General features: G+C 40.9%; 1 protein-coding gene across 4 annotated transcripts in view; it reads right to left on the reverse strand.

Moving 5' to 3' along the window:
* Positions 1-18,095, reverse strand: part of LOC127435186 (GAS2-like protein 3) — a 31,145-nt gene extending 13,050 nt beyond the window's left edge. The window contains exons 1-3 of one of the 4 annotated variants that reach the window (XM_051688448.1): positions 17,956-18,095; positions 7,552-7,607; positions 134-311 (exon numbers count right to left, since the gene is read on the reverse strand). In XM_051688448.1, coding sequence (XP_051544408.1) covers positions 134-311; positions 7,552-7,578 — 205 coding nt within the window. In that variant the 5' untranslated portion in view covers positions 7,579-7,607; positions 17,956-18,095. Of the gene's footprint in view, positions 1-133; positions 312-7,246; positions 7,284-7,551; positions 7,608-10,032; positions 10,279-17,955 lie in introns of those variants that run through there. The other 3 variants (XM_051688447.1, XM_051688449.1, XM_051688450.1) reach the window with 3 other exon arrangements.
* Positions 18,096-18,431: the final 336 nt, after the last annotated feature.

The following is an 18,431-nucleotide window of genomic DNA, read 5'->3' on the forward strand; positions in this document are numbered from 1 at the left end:
TTGTTTGATTAACGCAAGGAAAAGAGATATAGCCTAATAATGGCAGTTATTTTTGCTTTCATTCCCTGAGAGTGAGTCATCAAAGTTTTCTCTCAACAAAGAGTTTGGAAACCTTATCTGAGAGCAGATTTACCCAGTATGCCACTGAGCCAGATGGCGAGGTCCTCTTGCATGGGCACCAGTGTGGCCTCATGCCGCACCGCCAACCACTGGTCATACTGGAACACATCAGCCAGACCTGGACCGGGCCGTGGAACCCGAGGGCAGTGAGGACTCTGTAACGGGGAATCAAACTTCTCGCCAAACCAAGACTACGAGAGAGAGAACGAAAGAAATATGAGAACCAGACAGCTCACAGTGACAGTAGAGTAACTAAAACAGTTTTCTATTATTCAAAACTACAAAACAAGATTCAGCAGGACCAAACAGACTTGAAAAAGTAACGTTAGGGTGTTAAGTGTGGTTGCCAGGCTAGCATTTGGACAATCGGTGTCATTGGTTGAGTCAGTGAACATTTCAGGTTGTTTAAACAAACAGAACAACAGTTTTAAGGCACGGTCACAAATAGCCTACCTTCGCACATCTAAATTCCGCAGGCAAAATCATTTCAATGGGAAAGCGCGTGATCTGATTTCAGCGCAATGGACAGTGGCTTTAAAATGAAAATAACTGTCTAATCAGAAAAAAGCGTACACAAACACAATAACGAGAGCTTCACAGATCTTCTTAAGTGCATCTGATATCAACACAGATGCGAAGCACGAACACCTGAAGCTCCATTAATACAGGTAATACACTAAAATATCAGATAATTCTGCTTAACGTTGCATTTGTGCTTACATTGCAATTCAAAATTAAATTTCATCGTAAAAGAAAAATCACATGTGTCTCACTTGACCACATCGCTGTTTACACCTGGTCATTTAAATGTATCTCCTGTGGGGGGCCTGGGTAGCTCAGCGAGTACTGACGCTAACTAACACACCTGGAGTCGCGAGTTGGAATCCAGGGTGTGCCGAGTGACTCCAGCCATGTCTCCTAAGCAACCAAATTGGCCCGGTTGCTAGGGAGGGTAGAGTCACATGGGGTAACCTCTTCGTGGTCACTATAATGTGGTTCTCGCTCTCGGTGGGGCGCGTGGCGAGTTGTGCGTGGATCGCGGAGAATAGCGTGAAGCCTACACACGCACTACGTCTCCGCGGTAACGCGCTCAACAAGCCACGTGATAAGATGCTTAGATGACTGACGATCTCAGACGTGGAGGCAACTGAGATTCGTCTTCCGCCACCCGGATTGAGGCGAGTCACTACACCACCACGAGGACTTAGAGCGCATTGGGAATTGGGCATTCCGAACTGGGAGCAACTTGTGTTCAGATTTGGAGGGGAGGGTCTCTGTTTCAGGACAACATACATAAATCACTCTGTCAGTGTGTTACTGCAAAATATCAAAGAGCAATAAAGTCAGAAAAGACAAAGAAAGCTTGGAAAAAAACGGCGTGCTGTTTCTCCCAGATGCGGTTGAAATGTAATCAAAGCACAAACACAATAATGTCAAACAGAATTATCCGTTATTTTGGAGGATTATCTGTTTTAAAGGAGCTTCAGGTGTTCGTGCACCACATCTGTGTTGATATCAGACGGAGTTAAGAAGATCAGTGAAGCTCTCGTGATTGTGTATGTATGCGCTTTTTAAAATGTTCAGATCAGACGGTTATTTCCTTTTAAAGCCGCTTGTAATCAGCAATGTTTAAACTCTTGTTTAAGCGCAGTGGTTGATTGACAGGTGAGGGGTGGTGCTTCACTGCTGCCGGGACGCATACAGGATGGATTAGTGTTTACACCTCAAATGTGATGTGGTCGCATGCATTTTTGACCACATTAAGTGTTTTTTGTGATCCAATCTAGACCCTGTTTAGACCTGTATTTAGGGCTGACCATATGTGATCGGATCACCCTTAATGCATCTTAATACCAGATGGAAACGGGGTCATAGTTGACTCTGCACAATAGACTGGGATAGGAGATATTAAACAATTAAAAATGAACAAAGGTCTGTAATAGCTGCCTTAAGCTTGAATGTACATTTCCAGCATCAGTGCATGTAAAAGACTGATAAAGTTACAGCGCTGAGACGCCAAAGCCATGAAACACTACATCACATGGGAAACTTCCACATGTGAACGAGACACAGAGGGCTAAAAAAACAACTCCGTGTCCAATTGATCTCACACACACAAAGAGAAACACACTACAGAGGCCAAACACTCACAAAACCCTCCGCAGGGGCCATACTGATTCATGGTCCCTCTCTGGAACAGACTATAAGACGATGACCCAGCAGAAATCAGGACAGCGCATTTTACCCAGAAATATTCAGACATCAAACTCAAGGCAAACAAACAGGACTAATCAAATACACAAATTAGCACAACCAGAGGAGAGGGAAGAAGCCACAATTAAGCTGATGAGAAAAACAACACTGATCAACGCTCATTAGATACGATTACACGCACCCTCATAATGCGATTAACGCAACACTGCGATTTAATTCTAGCTCATGTAAACAGAATATTGCGATTATGCTATTAATCAGAGTAATGATATGTGGAGAGCTCCTGTTTTAATCGCTTTAATCACATTTCTTCCACTCTGACCAAAGTGCGCCTGCACAAGTGCTGCAGACAGATGATATTACGCTCAAGCACAGGTTCGAAAACATCGCGAAAATGAAAAAGCTGCATTTACTTCTCGGCTTCATGTAAAACAGCAGTTTCATGCACCGTTTTTCAGCAGTGGTGCTCCCCCATCTACAGCCCCAAGGCAAAAGAAAACATATTTGCCCGGTTGCAGTCTGAATTGAATGTTGGGGAGATAAAAAGACCATATGCCGCAAAATAATTGGAAGGAAACACGTCTTTGAAATGAATTTGTGCTCGCAGGCGAAACACAACAACATCCATAGCGTGTATTCCGATTCACACACAAATGACGCTTATGAACCAATTCTATTTAGTGAATCAAAACAGACAGAGCAACCAGTGCAGTCCGACAAACAAATCTTATGAATAGATTCTTAGTGAATCAAAACAGACAGAGCAACCAGTGTAGTCCGACAAACAAATGACTCATGAACCGATTCTATTTAGTGAATCAAAACAGACAGAGCAACCAGTGTAGTCCGACAAACAAATCTTATGAATCGATTCTTTTTAGTGAATCAAAACAGACAGAGCAACCAGTGTAGTCCGACAAACAAATCTTATGAACCGATTCTATTTAGTGAATCAAAACAGACAGAGCAACCAGTGTAGTCCGACAAACAAATCTTATGAATAGATTCTTAGTGAATCAAAACAGACAGAGCAACCAGTGCAGTCCGACAAACAAATCTTATGAATAGATTCTTAGTGAATCAAAACAGACAGAGCAACCAGTGTAGTCCGACAAACAAATGACTCATGAACCGATTCTATTTAGTGAATCAAAACAGACAGAGCAACCAGTGTAGTCCGACAAACAAATCTTATGAATCAATTCTTTTTAGTGAATCAAAACAGACAGAGCAACCAGTGTAGTCCGACAAACAAATCTTATGAACCGATTCTATTTAGTGAATCAAAACAGAGCAACCAGTGTAGTCCGACAAACAAATCTTATGAATAGATTCTTAGTGAATCAAAACAGACAGAGCAACCAGTGCAGTCCGACAAACAAATCTTATGAATAGATTCTTAGTGAATCAAAACAGACAGAGCAACCAGTGTAGTCCGACAAACAAATCTTATGAACCGATTCTATTTAGTGAATCAAAACAGACAGAGCAACCAGTGTAGTCCGACAAACAAATGACTCATGAACCGATTCTATTTAGTGAATCAAAACAGACAGAGCAACCCGTATAGTCCGACAAACAAATGATTCTTATGAACCGATTCTATTTAGTGAATCAAAACAGAGCAACCAGTGTAGTCCGACAAACAAATGACTCATGAACCGATTCTATTTAGTGAATCAAAACAGACAGAGCAACCAGTGTAGTCCGACAAACAAATCTTATGAATCGATTCTTTTTAGTGAATCAAAACAGACAGAGCAACCAGTGTAGTCCGACAAACAAATCTTATGAATCGATTCTTTTTAGTGAATCAAAACAGACAGAGCAACCAGTGTAGTCCGACAAACAAATGACTCATGAACCGATTCTATTTAGCGAATCAAAACAGACAGAGCAACCAGTGTAGTCCGACAAACAAATCTTATGAATCGATTCTTTTTAGTGAATCAAAACAGACAGAGCAACCAGTGCAGTCCGACAAACAAATCTTATGAATAGATTCTTAGTGAATCAAAACAGACAGAGCAACCAGTGCAGTCCGACAAACAAATCTTATGAATAGATTCTTAGTGAATCAAAACAGACAGAGCAACCAGTGTAGTCCGACAAACAAATCTTATGAACCGATTCTATTTAGTGAATCAAAACAGACAGAGCAACCAGTGTAGTCCGACAAACAAATGACTCATGAACCGATTCTATTTAGTGAATCAAAACAGACAGAGCAACCCGTATAGTCCGACAAACAAATGATTCTTATGAACCGATTCTATTTAGTGAATCAAAACAGAGCAACCAGTGTAGTCCGACAAACAAATGACTCATGAACCGATTCTATTTAGTGAATCAAAACAGACAGAGCAACCAGTGTAGTCCGACAAACAAATCTTATGAATCGATTCTTTTTAGTGAATCAAAACAGACAAACAAATCTTATGAATCGATTCTTTTTAGTGAATCAAAACAGACAGAGCAACCAGTGTAGTCCGACAAACAAATGACTCTTATGAACCGATTCTATTTAGTGAATCAAAACAGACAGAGCAACCAGTGTAGTCCGACAAACATTTTACTCTTATGAACCGATTCTATTTAGTGAATCAAAACAGACAGAGCAACCAGTGCAGTCCGACAAACAAATCTTATGAATAGATTCTTAGTGAATCAAAACAGACAGAGCAACCAGTGTAGTCCGACAAACAAATGACTCATGAACCGATTCTATTTAGTGAATCAAAACAGACAGAGCAACCCGTATAGTCCGACAAACAAATGATTCTTATGAACCGATTCTATTTAGTGAATCAAAACAGAGCAACCAGTGTAGTCCGACAAACAAATGACTCATGAACCGATTCTATTTAGTGAATCAAAACAGACAGAGCAACCAGTGTAGTCCGACAAACAAATCTTATGAATCGATTCTTTTTAGTGAATCAAAACAGACAGAGCAACCAGTGTAGTCCGACAAACAAATCTTATGAACCGATTCTATTTAGTGAATCAAAACAGACAGAGCAACCAGTGTAGTCCGACAAACAAATGACTCATGAACCGATTCTATTTAGTGAATCAAAACAGACAGAGCAACCCGTATAGTCCGACAAACAAATGATTCTTATGAACCGATTCTATTTAGTGAATCAAAACAGAGCAACCAGTGTAGTCCGACAAACAAATGACTCATGAACCGATTCTATTTAGTGAATCAAAACAGACAGAGCAACCAGTGTAGTCCGACAAACAAATCTTATGAATCGATTCTTTTTAGTGAATCAAAACAGACAGAGCAACCAGTGTAGTCCGACAAACAAATCTTATGAATCGATTCTTTTTAGTGAATCAAAACAGACAGAGCAACCAGTGTAGTCCGACAAACAAATGACTCATGAACCGATTCTATTTAGCGAATCAAAACAGACAGAGCAACCAGTGTAGTCCGACAAACAAATCTTATGAACCGATTCCATTTAGTGAATCAAAACAGACAGAGCAACCAGTGTAGTCCGACAAACAAATGACTCTTATGAATCGATTCTTTTTAGTGAATCAAAACAGACAGAGCAACCAGTGTAGTCCGACAAACAAATCTTATGAATCGATTCTTTTTAGTGAATCAAAACAGACAGAGCAACCAGTGTAGTCCGACAAACAAATGACTCTTATGAACTGATTCTTTTTAGTGAATCAAAACAGACAGAGCAACCAGTGTAGTCCGACAAACAAATGACTCTTATGAACCGATTCTTTTTAGTGAATCCAAACAGACAGCTCATCCAGTGTAGTCGAAAATGACTCTTATGAAGTGGTTCTTTTAATAAATCATTCAAAATGACTCACAAACTGACTGACTAATTTTCCCTATTCTAAACTGTATTTAAAGAGACATATCTGCAACAAGTTGTATTTTTTTGTAATAATTATTCATTTCTAAAAAAAGCATTACATCACATTTCTCAGAGTGAATGGCAAGTAGCATGTAAAAAGGATTGAAGTGGTTGGCCCAATCATGTAAACATCTTAATCGAATTATTCTTTATACTCTGATTACTGCAATAATCAGAGTATTGGTGTACATGTAAACGTAGCCACTGACAGACGATGTTCGACAATATCAGGAAATGATAAAACTATGGAGCTAGGAAGTCACCGAATATATTAAATAGCAGCCCGGGATTTTAAATTAGCACCAGAGATCCACTAAATGCAGGACATTCAGTGGCATCATATTTTTCATGCATATCGCCACCTGCTGGGCAGGAGGAAAATTTATAGTAATAAAGGACTTAAATATTGATCCATTTCTCACCCACAATTATCATATTGTGTCTGACGACACAGATTTAACCACTGGAGTTTTATGGATTTCTTTTATGCTGCCTTTATGTGCTTTTTGGAGCTTCAAAGTTCTGGTCACTATTCACGTGCATTGTATTGACCTAGAGCGTGCTTTAGGCCTCTACTAACAACACATATAGAGCATTTCTTGTGCTCTTGCACAGAGCTTGACTAATTAAACAGGAAGGTGTGTGTGCTGTATGTACACACGTGGGGTTTCTTTCTATTCATCTTTTATAAAATATCCAAGATTACCATTCCATACAGGATTACGGTCAGCTCTGTTTAAGTTTCACACACAGTACTTTCAGTCTTTTCTCTTGGAAAGGTCAGGCACATTCTCACTTACTGGAAACACCTCTCTAAATCTGTCAAATAGGACAGGTGTGGTGCGATTGCTAGTTTGTCCGTCTGGCGTGTTCAATCACACATGCATAGAAACGACTGATTGAACCAACAACATTTGGCATTACATAATGCAGTTCACACATAACATCAGATATAATAACAGATGCACAAAAATGCTTAACCACCACTTCTGACTCTAGAACACAAACAGTCTGGGACAAACCTCTGGAGCCGTCTGGGGTCAGGTGTACAGAGTTTCTCTTAAAATTCAAAAACAACATAAAATGCTTTGATTTAGGTAGCATATGTATAATAAAACTGTCAGAGCTGTGGTACAGTGGCTTGCAACACAAAAGCATCACTGTGCTCACCAGAAAATGGGTTTAAACCTGGCCTGCGTCACATCCTACTCCCAGTTTACTCCCAACTCCCCTTCTGTATCAAGGCTATAAGCACATAAATAATAATAATAATAATAATAATAATAAAGGATAACCAAGCTAATAAGAACATAAAGTTATTGCGTACCTGCAGACCGGCCTGTAGCGCCATCATCAATGACAAAAGAGATTCACCTCCACATTCTGAAAGAGAGACAGACAGATAAAACACTCCCGCTCAGCAGACAGCCACAGGCTCAGATGCCCTCAAGATTTTCCTGTAAACACACAAACTCACTCACTCACCTACTGTACACACACACACACACTCACCTACTGTATACACACATACAAACACACACACACACACACACTCACCTACTGTATACACACACACACACACACTCACCTACTGTACACACACACACACACACACACTCACCTACTGTACACACACACACACCTACTGTACACACACACACACACACACACACTCACCTACTGTACACACACATACAAACACACACACACACACACACTCACCTACTGTACGTACACACACACAAATACACACACTCACTGTACACGCACTCACACACCTACTGTACACGCATACAAACACACACACACACCTACTGTACACACATACAAACATTCACCTACTATACACACAAACACATACACACATACAAACAAACACACACACACACACAGTACACACACACACACACACACACACACACCTACTGTACGTACACACACACAAATACACACACTCACCTACTGTACACACACACACACCTACTGTACACGCATACAAACACACACACACACACACACACACACACACCCCCCTACTGTACACACATACAAACATTCACCTACTATACACACAAACATACACACACACACACCTACTGTACACACACACACACACACACCTACTGTACACACACACACACACACCTACTGTACACACACATACAAACACACACACACACAAATACACACACACTCACTCACTGTACACACACCTACTGTACACACATAAACACACACACTCACCTACTGTACACACACACTCAGCTACTGTACACACACACTCAGCTACTGTACACACACACTCACTGTACACACACACTCACTGTACACACACACGTACACACACACACACGTACACACACACGTACACACACACACACGTACACACACACTCACCTACTGTACACACAAACACACACACACACACACACACACACACACAGACACACACTCTCCAGGTTCAATACAAGTTAAGCTCAATCAACATCATTTGTGACAATCTTGATTACCACAAAAATTAATTTTGACACGTCCGTCCCTTTGTTTATTTGTTTGTTCTTTTTATCCCCTTTTCTCCCAATTTGGAATGCCCAATTCCCACTACTTAGTAGGTCCTCGTGGTAGCACGGTTACTCACCTCAATCCGGGTGGCGGAGGACAAGTCTCAGTTGCCTCCGCTTCTGAAACCGTCAATCCACGCATCTTATCACGTGACTCGTTGTGCATGACACCGCGGAGACTCACAGCATGTGGAGGCTCATGCTACTCTCCACGATCCACACACAACTTACCACACGCCCCATTGAGAGCGAGAACCACTAATCACGACCACGAGGAGGTTACCCCATGTGACACTACCCTCCCTAGCAACCGAGCCAATTTGGTTGCTTAGGAGACCTAGCTGGAGTCACTCAGCACACCCTGGATTCGAACTCCCTCCTTTTCTTAAAAAAATAAAAATAAAAAGCACAAATGTGTGTTACAGTAAGACACTTACAATGGAAGTCAATGGGGTCAATTTTTGGAGTGTTTAAAGGCAGAAATATGAAGCTTATGATTTTATAAAAACACTTTAATTCTTCTGTTAAAACTCGTGTATTATTTGAGCTGTAAAGTTGTTTAAACCATTGTTTTTGCGGGATTACAGGGTTTTAAGTTGTAAAATTGTCTATAACTTTACACAGATGCGGTTAGTAAGTGATTTTATGACAGTAAAATCATGTTAACACACGTATTGTTTACATCTTGTGTCTATACTTTTGAAACAGTGAGTATTTTAATGTTTACAGATTATTGACCCCATTGACTTCCATCGTTAATAATAATAATGAAGAAAAACACTAAATCACTGTGATCCAGTACCATAGAAACCAGTTGGTGTATAAAGGAGATAAAGAGACAGATGTCACTATACTTTAATTTTGCACTACTGATATTTAAATTTGTTAATATTGTTTATTTGCACTACTGTTATTGTTCTTGTGCAATTTATCATTTGCAGCAAACTCTTGGGCATTACAAAATTAGTTTGTCATGCCAATAAAACACACTAAAATGAAATTGATTGAGAGAAAGGGGGAGAGAGAGAGATAGAAAGAGAGAGAGACATGCAGAAAGATTAAGACAGTTCAGTCAACATAAGCACAGCTGAGGAAACAAAGTGAATGTCTCAAACATACACACACACTCCAAGACGCCACTTTAAAAGAACAATAAGAGCCACACACAAGCTGTCAGACTCAAACACTCATGTGAAATATGTTCCTAAATCTTAATAACATTTATAGAAAACCAGTGACACACTCACCTGAGAAAGGCACACAAGAGTCCAGGTGCCACCACAATACACACCTCAACACAGTAAATCCCAACACACACTTTTGCAGATCACTCGCTACTCGTTGACAGTGGATATGACAGAGAGAGAGAAGGAAAGAGAGATTGACTAATGAAGCTGCACAGCAAACCCCCATCCAATCCCAGCCAAGCATTTACAATGGCTCTATTGTTACAACACCCTCAATGATACACACACACACACACACACACACACACACACACACACACACACACACACACACACACACACACACACACACACACACACAAAGTCCAAGGTTCGCTCGTTCAAGAACCATAAAGTCCTTTGCTACAAACTCCTCCGTAACACCATAAAAAAAAAAGAATTCCAAAATTTTTTGAAGGGCATCTAGAGAATAAACACAATTGCTCTTTTTTTTCCTGCCATACCGAAATACCAAGGCAAGCAAGAGAGGCAGAAGAGAGAAAGAGAGTTAATTACAAGAGGAACAGCATGTGGGGACACATAGAAAAGCGTTTAAATCAAGCCAGTCTTCTGTGCAACTCCAAACCACAAAATGTCACGCAGCGGAGATGATGAGAATAACTGAGAACACACAAAACCCAGAATTGATGGCTGTGGGTTATGAAGTGGGTGGCAGTGTGGCTCCGGGTCTGAAGGGCCACATTCCTCTGTCAGCACACAGTGGAAAGAGCCGGTCACTAACGGACACGCTGCCCGAGAGCCGCGATTGATTGATGTGTGTATACTTATGAGTGTTTCCTATCCACTTTATAGAAATAGTTTAGCTCACTCAGAAATGAACATTCTACTGTCATTTACTCACTTTTTTAAACCCATATGATTTGCATTCTTCCATGGAACACTAAAGGAGATTTTCAGAAGAATGTTCACGCTCCTCTTTTCCATACAAGGAAAGGGGAATGAGGCTGTTGTTGAGCTCTAAGAATGACATATATGACTTGTGCATAGGCCAGTCAAAATAATTACATAAGCGACTGATCGCGATTATTGCGCACTTCAAATTCCAATCACACTTTACTGTACAAATAAGGTCATTGAGCAAATATATATATATATATATAAAAATGCTATGAACAGCACGTTTGTGTGTCTAATTTTCAATGGTGTAGATTTGGTTTGAACATTGGGTGGGGTCCAAATGTGGGGGGGGTTCCCCTTTTTCTCCCAATTTGGAATGCCCAATTCCCAATGCGCTCTAAGTCCTCGTGGTCGCATAGTGATTCGCCTCAGTCCGGGTGGCGGAGGACGAATCCCAGTTGTCTCTGCGTCTGAGACCATCAACCCGCGCATCTTATCACGTGGCTTGTTGAGCGCGTTGCCATGGAGACATAGCGCGTGTGGAGGCTTCACGCCATCCACCGCGGCAACCACGCTCAATTCACCATGCGCCCCACCGAGAACAAACCACATTATAGCGACCATGAGGAGGTTACCCCATGTGACTCTACCCTCCCTAGCAACCGAGACAATTTGGTTGCTTAGGAGACCTGGTTGGAGTCACTCAGCACGCCCTGGGATTCGAACTAGCGAACTCCAGGGGTGGTAGCCAGCGTATTTTTACCACTGAGCTACCCAGGCCCCCTTCATTGCATATTCTTAAATATACTCTGTGTATCATATTGAACATTCAGAAAAAAAATGAACCCTTTCAGAAAATTACAATTCTTACCTGCTCATCTGAAATGCCTGTCTGCTTTCCTCACCATGAAAAAAACAACTGATCATTTCTATGGACGCCTTTAACATCTTCACTGACTTCACATATGACTCATGATATATTTCATGTTTTCTAAATTCATACGAAAGTTTTGTGTGGGTAACAGACCTACAGACTGACATTACACATGTTGTTAGCCACTGACTGTGTCTTGTGAGAAACACAGTTTTATTCCTGCAGGGGGCGCTTGACGCTCTGAAAACCAAATCCTCCATGCACCCACATTTAAATCTCAGAACGTTTTATACCTTATTGGAGACATTTTATGACACTGGATAGCATTTTTTAATAAAAACTGATAATTGCAAGGATTCATGCCTATGAATGGAAATCTGCCTCAGCATTATCTATAAAAGCATTTAAAAAAAATCCTCATCCAGTAACAATAAGTGACTGTGATTGGCCCATCGCAGACACTTGTTGGTCGATAGCAACTCGTACAACCGAGGGGGACTTCAGTTTTTTGTCTGATTATGTCAGACTCACAGTCACACAATTGCAGGGTATCTCAAACGAAATTATTTTCAGCATTGATTGAAAAAAGAATATATAAACAAGAACAGATGCATGATTGGGGGAGACAAATCACCCCCTTTACAGCATTGGGGGGAACATGTCCCTCCTGCCCCCCTAATTCTACACCAAGGCTAATTTTCCAGTGCTATTGCATTATATGAGGACTCAAAATGACCTCAAAATGAACACACCGCACTCTCCTGAAGAGCACGTGAAAATTAAACACTTCTGAAGCACCCCGATGTGCGCACTGTCTGCAGTGGTAATATATGCAAAAATGTACAGTGAACACAAAGCGGTCTGCTTCACTTTAATGTTCTTGGCTGAAATTAACAAGCAAAAACTTTCTGCAAAGCACTTCCTATTGTGTTCTATGGAAGAAAGAAAATCTATTGGTTTGGTACGACATGAGTATGAGTAAATCATGACAGTTTTAATGCATAATCCTTTAATGCTTGTTTGAACTAATATCATTTAATGTCTTTAAGGCAGAACTAATTAAAAAAAGATTCTGTCCACATCACAGAGCAATTAAAACATGAGTAACCTCTCAGCAGCCACATTTTTTCTCACATAATTACACTGTAAAGACACACAAAAAGACAGTAAATAAAGACAGTGACTTTTATTGCAGAAATAAGACTGGGCGGAAAGCCAGACACAACACAAAGCATTCTAACATCCTAATCCCACTATAATGAACGCCTGCGTGAGTTACACTTAATTTGTTGCTTTAATTAAAAGCGACGACACAAAGACATGGGGTTTCCACATGGCTCCTCAGGTCATCTCATAATCACGTAAGAGGATCACGCGTACAGACGCATCCCTGTTGGCTGGATGCTCTTCATTCTAGACGTGAGCCGACACGTGGCACACACATGCATAAGTGTGTGTTTGTGTGTACCAGTGGCTCGCACATTGGTCCCAAAAACACCGCCCATCAATCAAAGCCCCTCCTATTCCTGTTCTTTTATGTTTTTGTTAGTGATCTTGATTGGCCTGTCAGTTGCTTTTATTAGTAGGCTGACCCATCAACACACACACACACACACGCAGAATTATTGGTCCTGAAGAGGGTGGCCACCTGATAAACTGTGGGTCAGAAGCCCCTCCCCCATATCCTGGAGTAAAGCCCCTCTTACACACCTGCCACCAGCCCAGGATCAGTAATCTGAACGTACACACCTCACACACACAATTCTGTTGAATTATAAAAAATAGAGCCACACCTAAACTTTTAGTGGAGGGGTCAGAAGCTTTTGACAAACTCATGTACCCAAGAAAACAGTGAGACAGGTACTGCAGGTGGGCAGTGAGACGGGTTTGGTATATTGAATACAGCAGGTCTTAGTAGAGACACAAGGTCACCAATACAGGGGTCAAATGGTTGAGACACACTGAGATTCTCAGACTTTAGAGAGGCACTTTAGTCTTACTTGCATCATAGATGGAGATAATCCCTGTTGAAAAGGAGTAAGAGAGAAATACTTTCTCATGCGTCTGAAACTACAAAACAAAGCAGCATTTAACCAAAAGATGGTTGACTCTCTATTCAACACAACTTTATAATGTCACAAAGTGATTCATGAACAAAGACTGAATTTGTCTAAATGCTGTGCAATCTACGGAAACAACAGAAAACCCTAATTAGAAAAAACAAGTACGGACCACTTCAGACTACTGGTCGACTGATTCAAGTTTTCAGTGGCCACAGATTTGGCGTCATTTCCACCATACCAAATAATTTTGCCCCCAATTAGGTTTTTCGTTTCTTTAATTAGTGTACTTGTTAACCAAGTTGACATAAGTGAAGCGCATGCTTGATATGTTTGTACAAAACAAAGAAAATTCAGGGCTGACTATCACACCTGGAGTCATGAGTTTGAATCCAGGGCGTGCTGAGTGACTCCAGCCAGGTCTCCTAAGCAACCAAATTGGCTCGGTTGCTAGGGAGGGTAGAGTCACATGGGGTAACCTCCTCGTGTTCGCGATTAGTGGTTCTCGCTCTCGGTGGGGCGCATGGTGAGTTGTGCATGGATGCTACGGAGAATAGCGTGGGCTTCCTCACGCGCTAGGTCTCCGTGGTAACGCGCTCAACAAGCCACGTGATAAGATGCGTGGATTGACGGTCTCAGATGCGGAGGCAACTGAGATTCGTCCTCCGCCACCCAGATCGAGGCGAGTCACTAAGCCACCACGAGGACTTAGAGCGCATTGGGAATTGGGCATTCCAAATTGGGGAGAAAATTTAAAATAAAAATAAATAATCATCTCAATCAGCGTCAATTCCACCACATAATTCTATTAAACCAGAGATTATTTAGCAGAGATGGGCCACTTGAGAGAAACTGGAATGCCCAACGGCAGCCAATGGTCAACGGATGTAGAAAGGAAGTCCCGCCTTACAGGCAAAAGAGCCAATCATGTTTTAGATACAGACATTGTCTGTCAATCAACTTGAGAATGTGCATGAGCATTAGCTATACAATCCGGGAAAATTGTGGGGGGGTTTTCGCGTAAACTGAGGCAAAGCAGCACAATTTATGATACCAGTATTGTCAGATTTTACTGCTGATTTGAAATATGTTCTTTGATCATAATCCTGACCAACCTTTTCAGAGATTTCGGTCTTTCCCCATTCAAGTAGATAGGAGCTGTAATTTTATGCCACTTGTTTACATAGAAAATTGCTGCCTGGGAGCATTCATAAGATGGTGCTGCTCCAAAACAGAAAAAAAGCTGTTTTTGAATCTGATACAGGGGTACAAACACTTCTGTTAATACACCAATTGGACACGGTTATCACCCCGATGTCAATAATGTAAAAATTTGCAGATTAATCTATCTGGCTGCTATATAGATCTATCACTATGGATAACTCTGTACAGAAACCAATTCACAAAAAACAGCCAGTCAAGACTGCTGATGGCGTAATGTAAACAGAAACCATTGCCATGGTGATGCAATGACATGCTATAAGACACTAACAATTAACCAGCAATCAGCAGCACACCCCTAAAAGCTCAGAGGGTCTGTTGCACCCCCACAGCCTCACTAATCATCTGTTGGGTCATTAATAAACGAACAGTAATCTAGGATTCATAACAATGAGCAGCATGTGCACCAGAGATCATGGGGAATTAATCCCACTATTCATTCATTTCGGGATCTTCACCCTCCACTCCAGCTCAAGAGCCCCTGATGCCACGCAGCAGGCAGATGGTCTGTAAAGTCACAGGAAATGGGGGTATTTTTGGGGTAGCTTACATGTGCCAGAGTTCACAAACACAAAAACAACCACAGGACTACCCAAATTGTTTCCTTGTTATAGTGGTTGAAATGGGTTTTTCAATGGCCAATGCCAATATGGATATTTAGAGATATATATGATTTAATGATGGCAAATAAAACATAAAAACTGCAGAAATAAACACCTGATTTACATAATGTTTAATTGGTGATGTGAAAGTGGTCATGTGGACCGGGGAGCGCACCGCGGTACCGAACCCGAGACTACCTGTAAGAGGTGGTCTTAATTCGGTTGCAATGGAACTGTAGCGCGATTCGCGTGAATGTGAAAGCAACGCGGACTCGGGTGCGCACTCGTTCAGAAAGTAACATGCACATGCGTTTTAGCCGATGATGACATCATTAGTTTTGACTAATAAATATAGGATATAATAGGAGATGACAGTGGCGATAACTTCACCTTGGACACGAGCGTGAGTAAGCATGCAGCGTAAACAATAATGCAAATGAATTCCTTGCAATCAGCTGTCGTCTCAAAAAAAAAACGCCGTTTGCGAGCAGCAGCAAGCCGCCTTCCTCTGGACGCCATGAAGCGCACATATACGCAGTTGTCGTTCACTCTGCTGTGCATAATGGCACCAAAATAACAAAAAAACAAAGTATGATGAGTCGCGTTGTGTTCTCCATGCGCGTTTGTGATGACGTAAGATGAACGCAAATGGACCGGGGTTCGATAGAACCAAGTGAGTGTGAAACCAGACCAACGCTGCGGGGGGCATCGGGAACAAACGCACTCGGAATCGGACCGCAGCAAACGTGCCCAGTGTGAGAGCCCCCTAATAGTCGATTAGTTGGTGCTGTATGAGTACTCGATTAGTTGATTACTTGAGCACATCCCAACTAACGACTAGGGATGTTCTGAACGACTAATTTCACTGACGTTTAAATGGAAATTTTTAAGTCTAAGTCTAGTCTAAATAGAAACCAACCTTCAGAAGACAGTAAAAAAAAAATATGTTTATGCGACCCATTTCAAATACTTAATCTATTCCAAATCCGAAGCTGAATTACACTGAAAAGGGGCATTTATCTGCGAAGTGCTCGCCTTGCATTATGATAACTGTACATTAAATATAGAACATGACACGCATTCACTAAAGTAACGTTATTCAATATTTAACAGGCATATTGATTGAAAACAATTTAATGAATAGTGCAGGACCAATGGAGCAACCCCGCCTGTTCTAAACGGAATTCACCACGTAAACGTTACTTAACATATTAAAACAGTCAGGACACTGTTGAAAATAATTAACAGGTAGACTAAGCCAAATCTACGAAAAATGCACTGAAAAGATCAGACCAGTTACGTGAATCAGACGATATTTAGCCATTTTGAAATGATCAAATATGGTGGATAACCTAGCTATCATGTTATCTGTCCTTTCAGCCAGTTCTAAAAATGAATAGCTGTAAATGTAAAATGTTCATGATGAAATGTCTAGATCTGCCGATATTTGTCCGTTTGAAATTATCGAATTTGGTGGATAACAGTACTTCCATGTTACTTGCCCCTTCTGCCAGCCTTATCAATGGGTAATAAAAACGTTTCTGTTTTAAATTTGTGTGCATATCTCATTTGCTATTATTAAACTGTATCATGTTGGCCATATATCAGCCATTCTGCTCTTTAGATATCATATGGGCCATTGAAAATCCCATATAAATAAGAATTGAGTTTCCTGAAGTTTATTGGTGTAATCATTCTGTTAACACTTCAGTGTACCAAAGAAAGTCTTGATGATAAACACAATTCCCTACCAAGGACATGCTGAAATCATTATGGCTGCAGCTCCCAGCAGGAAACACCTGCACTTGCACCTCTTGCCACCCCCTCTGGTGCTGGACATATATCTATCTAGCAGACATCCCAGAGAGCTGCAACTTCAACAGAATCATAATATATGTCATGAACAACTTCACTGAGATACCTGGATGAATGACAGATAACTTAATAGGTATTACTTTGCCATATCATACTGCCTACTGACACATACACCACTAGGTAATTACGAAGACAGACAACTCATTACATAGAGTCATATGAAATAAAAGGGCATGTCCTGAATCAGTGTGTGTGTGTGTGTGTGTGTGTGTGTGTGTGTGTGTGTGTGTGTCGTCATGCATTTTCCTTAGAAAAATGTGCAGTTCATTTTTTTACACATAATCATTTTCTTTCAGTATAAATGCCAGAAAGAAACAAAAGACTGTCTTTTCTCGACAAAGTTACTTTTGTTGTCATTATTTTTTCTGAGGAAATTGTCTCAAAGCAAGTACATAGCTCCCTGAATACACAAAGTTCTCTCACAGGTTGGAAAATGCAGCATGCGTAAACTCACCAGCTTAAAAATTGTGTTTGTTTTAGATGTGTGCCATTAAATAGTTTCTCTTCACTCGGCTGAGTTTGATCCACGTTTCGCTCCGCAGCTGTATATGCGTGCGCGCGTTGTTACGTGGACGCGCATCATTTGAAACTCGTGCTGCTCTCGTCTTTGGAAAGTTGAGTTGAGTGGGAATCTTGGTTTGAAACAGCCAATCAGAACGCAGGTTGAAAGACTCAACGGGAAAGGGGGCGGGGACAAGAGAGCAGTTGGGGGGTCCCTACATCAACGCGCTATAATTTTGTCACACATTATACATTTTTGCATATATACAGTGAAATTCTTTTTTTCACATATCACGCAACTGAAAAATGAAATTAGCAAAAATTTTATTTTGAACTGTAAAGAAAACACACGAAGTAAAAATTAAATTGTCAGGCGCAGAGTTAAATGCATTCTTCAAATCACTTTGAAAGGGAATGAATACTTTATTT

The sequence above is a fragment of the Myxocyprinus asiaticus genome, chromosome 45 (assembly GCF_019703515.2).
Source record: "Myxocyprinus asiaticus isolate MX2 ecotype Aquarium Trade chromosome 45, UBuf_Myxa_2, whole genome shotgun sequence".
NCBI classification, from domain to species: Eukaryota; Metazoa; Chordata; class Actinopteri; order Cypriniformes; family Catostomidae; genus Myxocyprinus; species Myxocyprinus asiaticus.